General features: G+C 40.4%; 1 protein-coding gene across 1 annotated transcript; it reads left to right on the top strand.

Annotated features, from left to right (window-relative positions):
- Nucleotides 1–2,689: 2,689 nt before the first annotated feature.
- lpl (lipoprotein lipase) lies at nt 2,690–14,609 on the top strand. Its single transcript, XM_052072853.1, has 10 exons — nt 2,690–2,929; nt 3,737–3,945; nt 4,645–4,824; nt 5,975–6,086; nt 7,487–7,729; nt 9,006–9,248; nt 9,838–9,958; nt 10,984–11,166; nt 13,241–13,348; nt 13,534–14,609. The coding sequence occupies exons 1-10, from the start codon at nt 2,827–2,829 to the stop codon at nt 13,583–13,585; spliced, it is 1,554 nt and encodes a 517-aa protein (XP_051928813.1). The 5' UTR covers nt 2,690–2,826; the 3' UTR covers nt 13,586–14,609.
- The last annotated feature ends 3,343 nt before the right edge of the window (nt 14,610–17,952 follow it).

The raw sequence follows: 17,952 nt of genomic DNA, 5'->3' as shown, positions 1-17,952 counted from the left end.
CCCCCATCCCGCAGAACTTGCTGATGAGCTGAGTCTCAACCCAACTCAGCTCAACTGTATTTATAGAGCACTTGAAAACACCCACCGGCGTATGCAAAGTGCTGTCCAAAATAATTCATCCAACAACAAACGATATGTTTTCTAATCCAGTGTATCCTGATCTTCATCAGCCAATCGCAGGGCACACACAGACAAACAAACATCCACGCTCAGACTCACGCCTCGAGACAATTTGAAGTGTTCTATTAACCTGCCATGCATGTTTTTGGAATGTGGCAGGAAACCGGAGTACCCGGAGAAAACCTACGCAGCCACAGGGGGGAATATGCAAACTCCGCCCAGGAAGACCAGAGCCGGACTCGAACGCTGCACCTCTGCACTGTGAGTCCGAAACGCTAACCAGTCAACCACTGGGCCACTCGTTAAATTCAGGAAAAGTTTTAAAATGTATTTAAACGCACTACTTCATCGGTAAACAACTGAACTGTACGTCGCAAATGTACTGCACTAGATTGAATAAAAAAAAGTCACTAGTAAACATACCCCAGGATGGTTTCATCCTGTCACTCAAATCAAACATTTCCAAATATTTCAACGGGGACATCCTCTTGAAAGAACCCCTTTCTACTTTTAACATTTCATTTGTCTGTGGTCGCACTGCTCGTCGTCACAGCTTGCTCTCTGGGGTGAGTGGGGAATGTGGAGGTAAAGACTGAGGCTGTAGTTCTTCCCTCTAATCACTGAGTTGGGCTCTGGATGCAAACCAGCGGACTCCCAAAACACAGCAAGACGTCAAGTACTCATATGTACGGATAAATATAGACCTACATGTATGATGAAAAAGCCTGGTCACTTTTAACATTTTTTTTTAGAATATCGGCTTGTTGATTACTGCGGAAAAAAATGGTTTCACTATAGCTATTAACCTGCGGCCTGTGGGCCAAGTATGGCCCTGAACAGCATTTGATCCTGCCCACCATGCAATCATAAAAACAAATCTCAAAAACCTGGAAACCTGGAAAGGGAAGATTTAAAAAAAACACAAACCACCCACCGCATTTTCGATCTCGCTTGTCCTCTGGAGCTTGTCCCCGTTGACTTGGAGTGAGGGAGACAGCCTAGACACTCGTCTTGGTGGGCTCAAACAAGCATTCACAAGCACATTGGGCACTTTTCAAGAAACATTAACCCCTACCTAAAAATCAAAATAAAATAAAATTCACAGCTACGGATACCTTCAAGTCTGCATTTAACAAATGTACAATGTGGACAGAAACTCATAAAACACACACAACACATCCTAAACAACAAAGCCAGAGCCAAGATTCAAACTGCTCAGCAAGATGTGCAAACCACTATTCCACTGCGGTGCAGCCGCAAAACGTCGAGCCCGCCGATGGTTTATGATAATAAACATTTGCTCAATTGTTGCCAAAACATGATCATTCCATCCTCTGCAGGATGGCAAGAAGTGACAACTGAGAACATCAACTAATATTGTGGGAAAAGAACAGACAATAAGATGAATGGCGGTTCCCACAAAGGCATGAAATGGATCATAAAAGTCCAACACGTGGTCTCGTTCGAGTACCTCGTCCTATCCCGCACGTCCATATTCATCGCTTTTGATGACGTCGCTGCTGTGTGCAAACAGACTTTACATCTGACATGATGTAATGAGCATTTGTGTTGTGTTGTTGTTGTTGCTTCCTCATCACTGCACTATGTGGTTTTAACACCAGAGGTCCCTGCTGCCTATATTAATCCACATGATTCATATCAAATTGAATTAAGGCCAAGCCGTAAGGAAAACGTTTTTTAAGCACTTATTATATTTTGAAAGATACATTTTGCGTGATCATTCTTCAGCAACACTTTTATACTTTGGCACCGACTTTATGTTTTATGTAAAATTAATATAGTAAACTTAAAGAACTCACGGTAAATGCAAGATCAAGAACCCTTATGACTTATTTAACATGATCGTATGTGTCACGGCTTTGTAGGGACAACAAATACAATAATGCAGGCTTATGATGTGAAAAACTAATATTTTGACCAGAACCTGACAACCTCTAAGGTAATCGTTATACTGTTTTATGTGTACACATTCTGTATATATATTAGGGGTGTGCATCTCCACAAAAAAAGATGATTGAATACCGTTGGTGTGTGATACGATTCAAGTGTGGTTCGATTTGAAAGTGGAATCATCCGATTGGTTTTTGACTCGGTGTTATTCCGACTTGTGTTTATTTGGTATGGCTCAGTTTGGGCGGGTTTGATGCAATGTTGTCATTTTACATACATTTGAATGATCTTGTCGGTACTGTAAATGTGGCATACATTTTTAGATATCTGTCGCCAATAAAGGATGATTCAATATGTAACTCGATATATTAAAAAAATACTATTAACTTTTGTGAAATTTAATGAAATGCACCTGCTTACTATATATTTCATGCGCACAACTCGTGATTTTGTGTTTGTGTGAGAAGGGGTGGAGGTAGAGAAGAACATTATATATTTAATATACTGTATATAAATATTTTAGTGTACTCTACCCTACAGTTTTTTCAAAGAGTGAATGGTCAACCGTTCTTGGAGAATGGACCATAGGGAAACCCCGCCTCTAAACCGACATCCAATCAGCTTCTAATATGCAAATAAGATACTCATAAAGATAACTTGGAGCGCCAACCGTGGCAGACCCTAAAGAAACTTTACTCCGTGAGTATACGACGCCACGACATTTCAATTTTAAAAGTCGGATAGCCATCTTCTGAAACTACTCAAGACACCTCATAGGACCAACGGTGCAATAATATGGGAAAAGAAAACATACGTTTTTTCACTGCTTGGATACTTTTGGGGAAAATCTTTGTCATTTTTTGTTCGGACCCTGAACTCACCACCAACTCCGTGTTTGGTAAGAGCGACAAAATCAACACAGTACTTTTAATTTCCTTTTTCACCATACGTAATATTGTAGCCAGATAATTAAATGTCTGATGTGTTGCTTAATTGATGTTTGCCACCATTAAGTTGAGAAAGTAAACGACTGCAGTTTTGCAAAGCCTCTCACCCAGTCACCTCCATGTGGGCATTTAGTGAAGACTGCCTCTGAAACCCTTCATGTAAAAAGAAAGATTATCATAAGGGAAAGCATCCACACGCATGCGCGCGAGACCACACACACATACGCGCGCACACACACTCAACATATGTTTTTACAGATTAGTATTACGTGGAACCTATAAAGAATAGCTCACTATAATACAGGCATGTTTTTTAAGTAATGAATAAACCGTTTTCACTTAAAAGCTACCAAAACTAATTTTCTTTAATGAACACAATTACGAAAAACTACCGAATCTTGTTGATTTTTGCTCAAATTTGTTAATAAAAAAATCCATCTTCGTTTCGTAATTTTATAGTTGGTCAATTTAAAATTGCTCTGTGCAGGAGGTGTGCTTGAAATGCAAAAGGGGGCGACATAGTCTTTTTTTATGTATCTCCATGTAGAACAAAATGTAAAAATGAATATGATCAAGGGAGACATATTCAGTAGCAATAGATTGTTTTTGTCATGTTTTTCAAAAGAGAGAAAACACTAGAAAATATGTAAGCACGACTAACAAAAAAAATAGGATTGGACCTGATTAATCATGCACTGTGCAGGTCTTTTGTGCCCCTATGACCTCTCATATTAAGGTGTGTGCATGTGTTGCAACAGTGAACGGCAGCGTCACCCCCACCTCCCCACCTGTCAGCACCACCGAGTGGCTCACGGATTACACAGACATCGTGTCCAAATTCTCCCTGCGCTCGGCCGACACTCCAGATGATGACATGTGCTACATAGTGGCCGGGAGGCCCGACACCATCCAGGAGTGCGAGTTCAATGCGCAGACGCAGACATTTGTCATCATCCATGGCTGGACGGTACGTGCACATTCACAACAAAAGACCTCTTGAGCCCGACATGTGGAATGAGGTTTTATTTGGAATGCCGCCTGACTGGATGGATTGCTGTTTGGTGAGGTTTGTTAGGAAATCCATCCATTTTCGATGGCATTTATCCTCACTAGGGTCATGGGTGAGCTGGAGCCTGTCCTAGCTGGCTGTGAGTGAGAGAGGGAGTGCACCTTGGACTGGTTGCCAGCCAACTGGAGTTGTGAGGAAATGTAGAGCCAAAAAGCTGTATTTATGCCACGTATATGGACCACCTCCAGTGGTAAACGCATCAACCTCACAGTGCAGAGGTACTGGGTTCAATTCCAGCTCTGGCCTCCCTGTGTGGAGTTTGCATGTTCTCACCCGGGCTTGCGTGGGTTTTCTCCGGGTACTCCGGTTTCCTCCCACATTCCAAAAACATGCATGGCAGGCTGATTGACCCTTGTGAGGATGAAGCGGATTTGGAAAATGGATGGATGAATGGATATGGACCACCTTATTTACTTCACAAGTGCTGCTATAGGAAAAAAACGTTAGGCTGCAGATTCTTACCTTTGGGGAGGTATTCCCCCATGTTAAACTGGAATTCATTGTAAACCAAATGACACATGATTGCACATTGCCACTTGGAAATCAACCCAATCACTAGCCAGCTGACCTCACTAGTGCATGTGTGTGTTGATGTAGGTAACAGGCATGTTTGAAAGCTGGGTGCCCAAGCTGGTGTCGGCTCTGTACGGGCGCGTACCCAACGCCAACGTGATCGTGGTGGACTGGCTGACGCGCGCCAACCAGCACTACTCAACCTCCGCGGCCTACACCAAGTTGGCAGGCCGAGACGTGGCCAAATTTGTTACCTGGATACAAGTGAGTTAACCAGTGTATTAAAACGTGGATGGACATGAAATCCCCTCATGCATAGTGTGGGGGTTTGTTTTTTCTTTTTTTGAATCGGGGCCCTTTGGTTTAAAAAGGACCTTACATACTGTACCTCACTATGAGATAGTTGACCTACTAGCAAAAAACAAAAACTAGACTAATGTAAGAGTAAAGTCAGAATTTGAGAAAATATTTCTATTTAAAAAAAACCTTCCTTGGCTATCAATCTTATATAATGAAATGAACAACATTCAGTATGGTTGATGTACCATTTTACTAATGTTTTTTTTCCCAGAAAGGATGATTTCCATTGTAACTCAAATGGCAGAAAAGAAAATAAATAGAGGCACTTTTCAAAAGTCACAGTGGAGAGTATCTATTTGTGCTTGTTTTTTTTTTTTTGTTAGCAGGCTACATCAAGGTTCACAGACAGCATTGTAAAATAAACTTTTTCTTTGCATTCTTGAGGGGGGGCAATGTGACTTAAATTGAATAAAACTGAAAGCAAATTTCACAGATGGACGACAACTGGATTGTTTCTTTTTGTTTAAATTATGTGGCAATTACCAAGAAATCGATCAAAAGTTAAAAGAACTAAAGTGCTGTTAATTCACTTTTTGGCACACCTAGCACAACTTTAGCACTTTAATGCTGGGTGAAGATGAGCAGACTTGTAAGATATCGCAATAATGGACCAGCGTTGACATTCCAAGTATGACAACAGATTAATATGTTCATGTGACCAATTATTAGATAATCACGCTGTACTTTAAAATGTTGTTCTGCATCTTGTTATTTTCCTCTGAAGACTATTTACAAGCCTCTTTTACAAGGATCACTTTTTCGTGAAGCATGACATACGTTTTCAAAAATGTTCCAGCAATGACTGGAATTTTTTTTTCTCCCCTTACTTTTGCACGACTCCTTAGTGGAAGTTTATATTTTTTGGGCTGACTACTCCAATTCCTTTAATCCCTGATTACATTCCAAACAACAGTAAACCTTGTGAACACAAGTAGCCACGGGGCCTTTCGGACCTCGTACTTACTGCCAGTTATTAGTTTCTAATCCTCATGTAAGCGTGCGAGTATATTAAGTGTAGTCTGTTTGTTGGTTGTTGCTGTTGTGACCCCTTCAGAAAGAACTGCAGCTGCCCTGGGACAAGATCCACCTGCTGGGTTACAGTCTGGGGGCGCACGTGGCCGGGATTGCGGGGTACCTCACCGACCACAAGATCAGCAGGATCACAGGTAAACCGAACATGTCCATCACTACTTATTCATGTGGATATAGCCGTTCAGGAGTTCAATATACTCAATCGCACAATGTAAGGTATAATGTTTCATCATTTACACCCGCGATATATCTCAGGTGTTCTTCGAAAAATAAAAATAAATGTAAAATAAATAATAGAACAACAATATTATCGTCAGCCGCTATGCACATTTTGAACATGAAATAAAATAATAATAAAACATGAAATTGTACCGAAAAAAAATATTTTACAACAATAAAAGATGAATGCAAATGTATTGTACTTTCAAGTTAAATACAACTGAGCTTTAATTCACAAATATACTGTACACTGAACAGGATGAATAAAAAGTTGAAGATAACCGTTACGTTGTACATTGGTCGAACATTGGATTCAGTGATTCTTGGCTTACCACTAGAGGGAGTCTGCATACCACTACTTTAAGAGTCACAGTTTTAAGCACAGTTTTTACTGTATATTTACTTTCTCTAATGCCCTCACGTGTGGGAAAGGAGACCAGTAGTGGACAACTGAACAAATAAACCAAATGCACTCAGTCACGTGGTTGCTGCTGTCAGCCACAGCTCACGCCTCGACACTCACTTGCAGACTTGTTGATGTCACGCACCATCCCAGAAGGCCCCACCTCTTAAAGGCACATCTAACACACAGACACTGCAATACAATGTTTTTTATACATTCAATTCTTGATTTTTTTTTCTAGTTCAAAAACCTTTACAATGTGTTTAAAACCTTTAGAAAACCCCTTACAAAAATGTCATTAAAAAAACAACGATATATCGTTTACAGGAATTGCCGTAATATTTTATCTTGAAAATGTATTCTAAAAAAAGATTGCCAGGTAGAGGTGGATTTGTAAAACATATTTTTTTTCTCATGGTCAATGTAATTCTTCACAAAATTGAGGGTACATTTCCCACATTGTCATTATCCAGTGTCAACCAAAACCGAGTATTATTATCTTTGTCAATTCCCATTTTTAGAGTGGCAGTGTGCCTTATGAAGTGTGGGATACTTTACCGACGCGTGACTGGAAGCGATAATTTTGCTAACACTGCATACCAGTCAAATGTAATCTGTTGGCTTTGACATTCCGAGTCTGTAAATGTATGCACTGTTAGTGCCAACCAGTGGGCCCAATCCTTTATTTGCCACTAATCCAGCTTTAAAACTTCTGATCTGCTTCCCATATATATTAATTCTCTGCACTTAAGTGGTTCTCCAGACTAGAAAACGGGTCAAAGCAATTGACAACGTTGTCTGTGTAACGCTGTGACATGACAATCAGTGCATTATATGTTCTGTATAGTGCAATTTTTTTACAGCTGTTAAGCACTGTATAAATAAATAAAGATGTATTGTACTGTATTGCAGGACTAGATCCCGCCGGTCCCACATTCGAGCACGCCGAAGACCAGAACACACTGTCCAGAGACGACGCCCAGTTTGTGGACGTCCTGCACACCAACACCCGAGGCTCGCCGGGCCGCAGCATCGGCATCCAGAAGCCCGTGGGCCACATCGACATCTACCCCAACGGAGGCGCCTTCCAACCGGGCTGCGACATCCAGAACACTCTGAAGGGGATTGCGCTAGAAGGCATCAAGGGCCTGCAAAGTAAGTCCGGTACTCTCCCCCGCTCGCTCACGTCGGCTTTGTATTAAGACCATAAGCTTCTTTACATTCGGACTTGTACTGTGCAGTATTTACATCTTGAACCTGGATTCACATTCCAGCTGTTGAAACAAAGAGACACCGCTTAGATGGTCTTCCAATAAAAACAATGTAGGCAAGGGAGGCTATTCATTTTATGCCACCGACGATTTTGGCTTTTCACAAGCAATCGCAAGATACGTTTGCTCTCTGGTCTCTCAACATAAAGAATTTACAGTAGATCACACGGGGCTGTTTGGCTTGTGCTGAGATGAAAGCCTTGTTCGATGATTTGCTGCTTCACTCACTTGACTGCACAGCATTCATCTAGCAGAGCAGAAAGTGAGTGATATCATCTGGCGTTAACTGTTCTCAAGGGTGTCTAGTCGGATTTGATACAAAATGTACAAGCAGTCGAAATCGGATTCGATTTTTGAGTCATGCGAAAAAAAGCTTTTGGGTTTTTTTTTGTAGGGGGGGGTTGTTTTTTTTGTTGTTGTTGTTTTTATTTTATTTTTTTTGTCACGTGCACTAAATTAAAAGAACCAGAACTGTACCGGTATTATGTACTATCCACTTTTGTGGAACCCTGCTGATTTTATCTAGGCTGTGAAAATACAACATTTCTTAAGGTTTCTCCAAAATTGTTCACTGGGTTGAACCACTTTCTATGACACGTTGCCACCACCGAGAGCACCGAAGTCGGACACTGGCCTCTGCAGCATGAGAAATTGCAACAGTCTTTTGTTTTTTTTTCCCTCTTCTTTAAAAAAAAAAACCAACAACTTTTACTAATAGCAAAACAATCTTACATGCTATTTCTCTTGTGCATGTTATAAGGAGGGATTAATTGTTCGACCTTGACAGAAGTGTCTTCCCTCCGGAGTGCTTGACACCCTGTTAAAAATATTTTCATTTAAAGATCATCTCAGGACATTAGCTTTAAAAATAAATGGCTTGGAGATTATTTGAGTTTGAAAAAGTGCACTGGAAGTGCGCAGCTACACGGGAAAGACTCTCCGTAACTTCCTCTATGAACCCAGGCTAAACTTAGCTCCTCCCCGTCATACAAGACCTTAGTCTTTCCGTCAAATTCTGTTAATTTTTTTTTGTCATGGAAAAGTAACGTTTTATATACATCATGACAGTGTACATGAAAAGAATGGGGGGGTGGGGGGGCTTTTCTCCTGATCTAAAAATCTCTCTCATGCGCGTGTGTGTGCGTGTGTGACATGAGCAGACATGGACCAACTTGTCAAGTGCTCCCACGAGCGCTCCATCCACCTGTTCATCGACTCCCTCCTCAACACGCAGCAACAGAGCATGGCCTACCGCTGCCACTCGCGCGAGTTTTTCAACAAGGGCTTGTGCCTCAGCTGCCGCAAGAACCGCTGCAACAAGATCGGCTACAACATCAACAAGGTCCGCACGGCACGCAGTGCCAAGATGTACCTCAAGACTCGGGAAATGATGCCCTACAAAGGTAAATATCGGGGAAAGTATTGCTTGCTGTTACATTTTGGGGATGACTCTTAATAGAACGTGTTTTCTGTGGAACTCCTCGAGTCTTTTTGCGCCATGGGAATCCCTGCTATATAGTTTTTAGTATAGTTTTTTTTAATGTATTCTTAGAGTAATGCCTTTACGTGGGAAAGGTGAGCCACAGTCACCGATGCAATTTTCAGCCCTCTACTAACACATGGAGAACAGTGAAACACAAACACAATGAGCATATTTACACAGGAGCTGATTTGGACCACAGCTTACGCTCAGACACTCACAGGCGACATTAAAATGCAAGTATTCAGGAGGGCACGTGAAGAGATGTTTTAGCGACCGGGGGGTGGCACAGGACGGCTTATTCCAAAATTTCCCACTGCTTGAGGTAGGAATGTGCGTTGAGAAGTGTTTATATCAAATGTGGAACAGAAAAATCCACTTCCTTTCCCGAAGCTACAGAAACTTGCATTCAAGCTTTTGTCATTTTCAATCACAGCAGATGTGGAATCATTGAAATGTGCCAACTGATTAAATTCTACTAAGTGTAATATATAATGTGCATGTCTTTTCAGTTTTCCACTACCAATTGAAGATGCACATGTTCAGCAACCGAAGACTGACCTTCAATGAGCAGCCCATAAAAGTTTCCCTGTATGGAACCCATGGAGAGAAAGAAGACCTCTCCTTTGTCCTGTACGTATGTGACACTTGATTGTCTACAATAATGCTGGTGATACTGTATATACATTTATTTTTTTAAATTTTGATTTAAGCCTTTCAGAGACAACGGTTACTACAGTGGACAGTTTATCTATCATGTTATCAGGTTACACGGTGCATGAAAGGGTTTAAGTCTTAAATTAGCCACACTCAAGGGTCGCAACACTTAACTTTAATTCAACAATCCACAATATCAATGTACATATGTACAGTGGCAGAATATAAATGGGTACTGTGCATAATACTCTATGTGGATGTGAAACTACATGAATAAATTATGCAAACAGAAGTCAACGTGACTAGCATCAAGAACAGCTGATGTGATGGCATAATGTATCCCTGAATGTATTTTGGACGCCGCTTTACGGCACATCGTTGTTGGGATATTTTTACTTTTTTTTTTTCCAAGTTTGACTTTTAAAAGATGTAATAATGATTTTCAGCTATGACATTTGAGAACAAAATTTCACCTGTTTCTGGTCCTAACCCTTCATTCATAAATATTACAAAACATATTACATATTATATTATTGCGATTATATCATGAGTCAGAAAATGTGATGTGCTAGAGAAGAAAAAAGACAGATTCGGAATCAGCCCCAAAAGAAAAAAAAATCTTGAAAAGTTTACTTGCATCACTGATTTAAAAAATGTGCAAAAATGTGTTGTCCAGTATAATCAGCAGTAATGATACATGCAAATATACGCCAGCAGGTGAGTGACAACTATAAATGAAGAAATAATATATTAACAGAAATATGAAACTGTATATAGATTAAATGTATTGCATTGCTTTGTTTGTGATGACTAGCCAAGGATCAACAATACTCTTCAAAACCTGGATTTAAAGCAAACATTATTATTTAATGTACGCAAACTATCTGCCATGGATAAAACGGTGTTTTATATTGCCCACATTTTTGCTTCCAAATTTAAGATGTCGATGACATCCGAGCGCTCACCCACCTAATCCCCCATCCCCCGTCCATCCCCTGCAGGCCTTTCATGAACCACAACAGCACGGTGTCCTTCCTCATCACCACCGACGTGGATATCGGAGACCTGATGATCGTCAAGCTGCGCTGGGAGAAGGACTCCATCTTCAGCTGGCCGGACTGGCGGGGCAGCAACAAGTTTTACATCCGAAAGCTGCGAATCAAGTCGGGCGAGACCCAGTCTAAGTAAGTCCCTTTCGTCCAGTGTTTGCAACTTTTGATGAATCAAGAGAAAGGTTATGATAGAAAATAGAAAGGATTGAAACAACTCAAAGTTGTGAAAACATGTTAAAAAAAGAAAATTAAAATGCTTTTAAAAAAACTAACTGAAAATACACCTTCTGTTTATAAAACTAAAACTTTCATTCTAGTGAAAATGTAAATGTATTTTAAATGTTTTAATTTCATGATTGATTATGTCCATCCAGAATAAGGTCAAACAGTAGTTTGACAATTTACTTTATTGTGATACACAATATTTATTCTATCTTACACTCAACAAACACTCCATATTAAAAACAACTAAAACTAATGAAAACTGAATTAAAACAAAGCATTTTTCCCAAAACTAAAATATAAACTTAAAAAAAATACTGTAAAAACTAATTAAAACTAATTGAATTTAAAGGACAAAATTCAAAACAAAATAAAGACAAACTTTAATGAAAAAAAAATCCAAGACTGTTTTAGCCTAGGTTCAGACATAGAGTGCATTTAACAAACACCACTAAACAACATGTCACAAAAAGCCGACAGAATGTGGCCCCGTGACATATGCGTGCACGAGAGTTTTTCAAATTACGAGCCGTCTCTTGAATGAATCTGAAGTGAAATGAATTTATGCGAGTATCGGGTAACTCTCCCCAGGCAGCAGTTTCACCAACCAACCTGAAATTGAGTGGACATGTTTATCATGACAGAACACACACAAAAAAAGATACGTTTTCAAGGAAGCATGTCTGAAATTGAACGGCAAGTCTGCCATTTTCAGTTAATGCCACCATTTTGGGTAACATTTTGGCAAACTACTGCTGTGGAATCCGTCCAACTGAGCCTGATTGAAAACAGATATACTGGAGCAGTGTTTCACAACTTTTTATGGGAGCCAAGGCACATATTTTACATGAGCAAAATCTCACAGCTAAACAAAAATGACATAGAAAGTATACATACTAAAATAATGATGCTCTCGTCTCAAATTTAATTGCTCATGAAATTTCTGTCATATGAATGGTAACATGTTAATCCCTTGTGGAAAGAGTATTTCATCATTAAACATGCTACCGCACTGATGGCTTAAATCAGGAATGGCCACAATTTTTGATCACTACTACTGCTCTTCATAATACATATTTAAAATTTCACAAGAGATTCTTCAATACACGTACTCGAAGATCCACCATCCTAACCCGTTAAACGTTTGAAGCAAATACAAATAACCACATTATGTGGTTTATTTTTTTTTTTTTACCCCCAGTGCAAAAGAATATCTTACACAAAACATTCAAGGACGGCACAAAACTGCTGAACGGCAAACAAATATGAAGTGCAAGAACTAATTTTGATTCACTCAAATTTGAAATATTATCGAGGTAGAATGTTTTCCCCGCATATCCTTCCAAATCTGCATATATATATATATATGGCCCGGTAGTCCAGTGGTTAGCACGTCAGCTTCACAGTGCAGAGGTACCGGGTTCGATTCCAGCTGCGGCCTCCCTGTGTGGAGTTTTCATGTTCTCCCGGGCCTGCGTGGGTTTTCTCCGGGCTCTCTGGTTTCCTCCCACATTCCAAAAACATGTGTGGCAGGCTGATTGAACACTCTAAATGGTCCCGAGGTGTGAGTGTGAGCGTGGATGGTTGTTCGTCTCCGTGTGCCCTGCGATTAGCTGGCAACTGATTCAGGGTGTCCCCCGCCTTCTGCCCGGAGACAGCTGGGATAGGCTACAGCACCCCCCGCCACCCTAGTGAGGATCAAGCGGTTCGGAAGATGAATGAATGAATATATATATTAGGCCTACTCAGAGTGTAGTGTTAGGGCAGTAAAAGACCCAATGTAAACACAATTAAGACATATGCCATCTAGTGGTGCGTGGTGATATTACAACTTCAAACGACAGGATATTTTCTGTTTTGTTTGCTGGGACTTTACTTCATCAATTGCCTACAACATGTTATAATATGTTTAGTGATTGTTTCAGGGATTGACCATGAAAATGCTTGCAGCTTTAATTCTGATTATTATGATTGATCATTGCAGGGTGAACTTCCGTGCAAAGGAAGCGGAGTTCTCTGACCTGGTTCGAGGAGGAGAAGCTGCAGTGTTTGTCAAATCCAAAGAAGATAACCTGAGTCGTAAGGAAAAATTGTAAGTACAAGAGGAGATTTTTTTTCCAACCTGCATTTTTCTTATCATGGGCATCATTTTATTCTATATGTCTCTCAGGGTCTGCGCAGGGTCTGATCTGATATCAAACCAAATTTGACCCAGATTTGATTTCAGTAGGCATGGCAACTCTAGTTGTTCATTAGTTTGTCATCCCCTTTCTGCAGGATGCACAAAATCAAGACGCAGGGGAGTCTGTTTGGTCAGACTGATGCTTAAAGATGCACTCGCACCACCACCACGACCATCATCATCATCATCATCATAATCATCGTTCTGCACATCACCGAGATGAACGTGCACAGCCAAAGAGGGACAAAAGCACAAAACCTCATGGGAATTAGCAATCAAAGCACACGCTTACTGCATAGAAATTTGATTCTGAATCTTGGAGAAAAAAAACAAAATGTTACACAAGTGATGATGTGTCCATTTGAACATGTTTGCTTTTCGCGCGTCGATGCTTAACTGTATGTTCTTTATACACACTTATGGTGCCTGAATGAATTTTGAATTATTGCTCATTTGAGTAGTTCATCGTGAGAGGGCTAATTTAGGCACATTTTTTGTAGTGTTTGTCTTAAAAATGAAAAACGCGGATTTTAAAATTTTTTTGTCCCTTTGCCAAACTACTAACCGCCAACAAACCACGGGGACCAAAGAGTTATTGACTAGCTACTGAATCACATTGGTCTTGTAAATACATTTTTTATATAAAAAAAACAAACAAAGAAACCAAAAAAAATCTGTGTTTTATATTTGGACTTCTGAATTATGTTCATTGGATTGGATTGCCTTTTTGTTGTTGTATCACAGGTCACTTTAAAACGCTTTTGTCAAACAACAACAACAACAATTATGCCCAGTTTGTGATTGCTACCAAACTTTAAAAGACCACACAAGTTACATGATTGCTGGAAATAAAAATACACATGCAAGCTGTTGGACTTTGTGATGGACTTGCCAACACCATAGCCAAAACACATGCCCAGAATACACCGTATTGTATTTATTGAATGTACATTTATATATTTGTATATCAAGCTGTAATATATTTTGTCATGCTTCCGTTGTCTGTATTTTTATAAAAAGCCGTTCTGTGATTATTCTTTAAAATGCCAGCTGTTTGAACGTGGGATCCAATGGGTCTCCATGCCTGCTGTTGAGCGCGTTTATCAATTGATTTGCAGTGCACTGTAATAAGAAATAGCCCGAGGTGGTTTAATAAAGATAGAAAATAATATATTCTGACTGCTCGTGCTGCTTTTCGTGCCCCCCCTCCTGAAAAAAAAAACATTCTCAACAAAGGAATTGGTGGAAACGCAGGATGTATACGAAACAAGAAATGTTTCAATTGGGCTGTGTACACATAAGTTCATATTATTGGTCGGGAAAGTTTTGAAATGATTCATCTCGGTCTCACAAAAACCTGGCATTTGTACATGGGGGTGTGAGATCCCACATTTTTTTATGCGTCTCCGAAGGCTGGGAAAATCAGCGGGCCAGAGATTTTCGAGGAAAAATTATTCAAGTTCGCAGAAGAATTGAAGCAGAACAGCTGCAGCAACACGTGGCGTGTGCTCATGGGGAGGAGATTATTAGAGTATTGCAATACAGCATTGTGATAACACATGTGATGTCATTGAATTGAAGGCCAAATAAATGTGAGTGATCAGCCATTTGTCTCCACTCGGATAGATCCGAATCTATCCCATCAGGGTTGGACTCCAGCTCTAATGACAACAAAGCGCTATGGAAAATTAATCGACTAGATCAGCGGCGGGCGTGGGGGCTCCCAGTTCACAAATATACGAAAAATGTACTGCACATATATAATATATAATCCCCACTTGGGTCCATTACAACATTAAATGCCAAGTGTCTTTATTTTAGTTTTGTTTCTAAAAACAAAAGCCAGAAAACTGTCAACAAAATACATCGTACACCACCTTTTTTTGCTAGCTGTGTTGGTTTGGTCGGAGCTAGCTCAATAGTTGTAGCACTGTGGAAGTGGCGAATAAATCCCTTACCTGGATGACGCTATGAGCATCTGATTTATCTCTATAATGTCCTATTTTTAAAGAATCCGATTTGAAAATGAATTTAAAATTTGTCTGACATTCGTCGTCTTTTTCTTAATCACTAGCAACCCACTTTATCAAAAATGATTGGAACATGGGTGGGTATTTACAGTTGTTCAGGTGTTGCCTTTTAGACTGAAGAAATAAAAGTTGGAATTCTGAACATTTGTCTCATGTTCATCTTCATCATTGGTGTCAAACTCACGGCCCAGGGGCCAGATCAGGCCCACCATGTCATTTTATGTGGCCCGCGGAAGCAAATCAAGCATGTCAACTTGCATGATCATTACTCAAATCTGTCGCTAAATGTCAAATTTCATGTGTAATAAATAATGCCATTATTTTGCAATAATTTTGTTTTCCTGTTTTCACTTAGTTGCACAATAATTGAACAAACTATTGTAGTTGACTGGGCGGCCCGGTAGTCCAGTGGTTAGCACGTCGGCTTCACAGTGCAGAGGTACCGGGTTCGATTCCAGCTCCGGCCTCCCTGTGTGGAGTTTGCATGTTCTCCCCGGGCCTGCGTGGGTTTTCTCCGGGTGCTCCGGTTTCCTCCCACGTTCCAAAAACATGCGTGGCAGGCTGATTGAACACTCTAAATTGTCCCTAGGTGTGGGTGTGAGTGCGAATGGTTGTTCGTCTCTGTGTGCCCTGCGATTGGCTGGCAACTGATCCAGGGTGTCCCCCGCCTACTGCCCGAAGACGGCTGGGATAGGCTCCAGCACCCCCCGCGACCCTAGTGAGGATTAAGCGGCTCCGAAAATGGATGGATGGATGGATTGTAGTTGACTTGACTGATTTCAAAACTAGCCATTACAACAATTTCTTGTGTACAAGTAATAATACGATGAGACGATTAAACATTTATTTGGTTTCACTGTCATAACGGTCCTCCGAGGGAAGATGTAACTCCAAAGTGGCGCGAGACAAAAGTGAGTTTGACACCGCTGATCTTCTGGAACGTGCTGGAAACAAAATTTGGTGGAGGGGTGTACGGCCGTCATGCAGGGAGGGGCATTCATGTAACAAAAATGATATTCATCGGGTTGCCTGGATATGATGCATTGCCAATCGAATACTTTTGGAGGCGAATGTCGGTTGTTCGTCCTCTTCCGCTCTCAGCAAACATGTTGGCATCGTTTCAGCCGTGACCTCGTCCATTTTTGTGTTGCCATTCAATGTATGTTGTGAGCGCACACACAGCGTGCAGCTGGCATGTTTGCCTTTTTGAGCATTTCGTTCTGTACTTTTGGTGCTTTGGAGAAAGATAAAACTAGAGTAGTGTGTCACCACACCATAAAATCTATCCCAGCTGCTGGATATTGACAGTTAGCAACAAGGTTCCTAGGCCTTTTTCACAAACATTTGATCTCTAAACTGAAATGATATTTTCATTGTTGTTTTTTTTTCCCAACAATGTACTTTGGCTGTGATCGCTTTTTTTGTGAATTGATAGCATGGCAACAGCAGGAGCTGGTAGGAAACACATGTCTTCAAGGGGCCCTTTGTGTTTTTCCTCTCAGCCTGTGTCCAGGAATGTCAGTTGTCCGCTGACACGCTGTTATCTCCTTAGCATGCCACAACTTTAATGAACCTCACATTGTAACATAGAAACTAAATCCGCCAGCAAGTTTGTTTTCCAAATAAGTGTGGGATAGAGGCAATGAAAACTGCGTGGAAAAAAACTTGAAAGACAAATCTGGAAGGTGATTCAAGCAAATATTCCTAATCTCTTCCGGAAAGGCCATTGTTTACAAAGTAATTTGTCTTTATTACCGGTACATGCAAACCACGCCCCTAGATGCCTGAAAGCGCTCCAATTGGTGGAGTGGTCATGTTTCCTGAGATTACATTGCTGCATCTTCATTCAAAATTGCAATGGATATATTGTATTTTATACCCATGAAAACTCCCGTAAATCATTTTTGAGTCGATGGAACCACAACAGAAAAAAATATATAATGTCTAGTTATACAGTTCTATTTGGAGAATAACGCATGTTTTGGGATGTTTATTGCATGGAAGGTGAAATCATCAACTGCAATTCAAAATGCTGAAGGCCTTCGAAATTATGTTGATAGTTATTATAAGAATCAAGCCATTTTTTAAGACCCAGTAAATTGACGAAAATATGTTTAAAAAAGATCTGCTCTGAAAGGCACCCTGGTAAAATATATTTTCGGATTGTAAGCATAGTTTGCACACTAATTGTGTGCGGGAGTGGGAGATGAGCTTTGTAATAAAAAATAGGGTGATGCTCATTTGCTCTGAATCACCAATGGATGGCTCGCTGCATTTATATAATGGGGCGGGGCCAATACGCCCATAGGATGTGCTCATCGTTTTTTTTCCCCGCAGTTCCAAATTTACATCCAATACCTCATGGCATTATGGGAAATGTGTTAAATTTCTGTACATATTGTATTTACTGTGCTGTAGTAAATAAAAACATTAATATAACGCGAAAACTAGAAATTACATCCAATAAAATAAAATAAATAACAC

This window comes from Hippocampus zosterae, chromosome 8 (assembly GCF_025434085.1).
Source record: "Hippocampus zosterae strain Florida chromosome 8, ASM2543408v3, whole genome shotgun sequence".
Classification (NCBI taxonomy): domain Eukaryota; kingdom Metazoa; phylum Chordata; class Actinopteri; order Syngnathiformes; family Syngnathidae; genus Hippocampus; species Hippocampus zosterae.
This window is presented reverse-complemented; position numbering and strand designations above follow the sequence as displayed.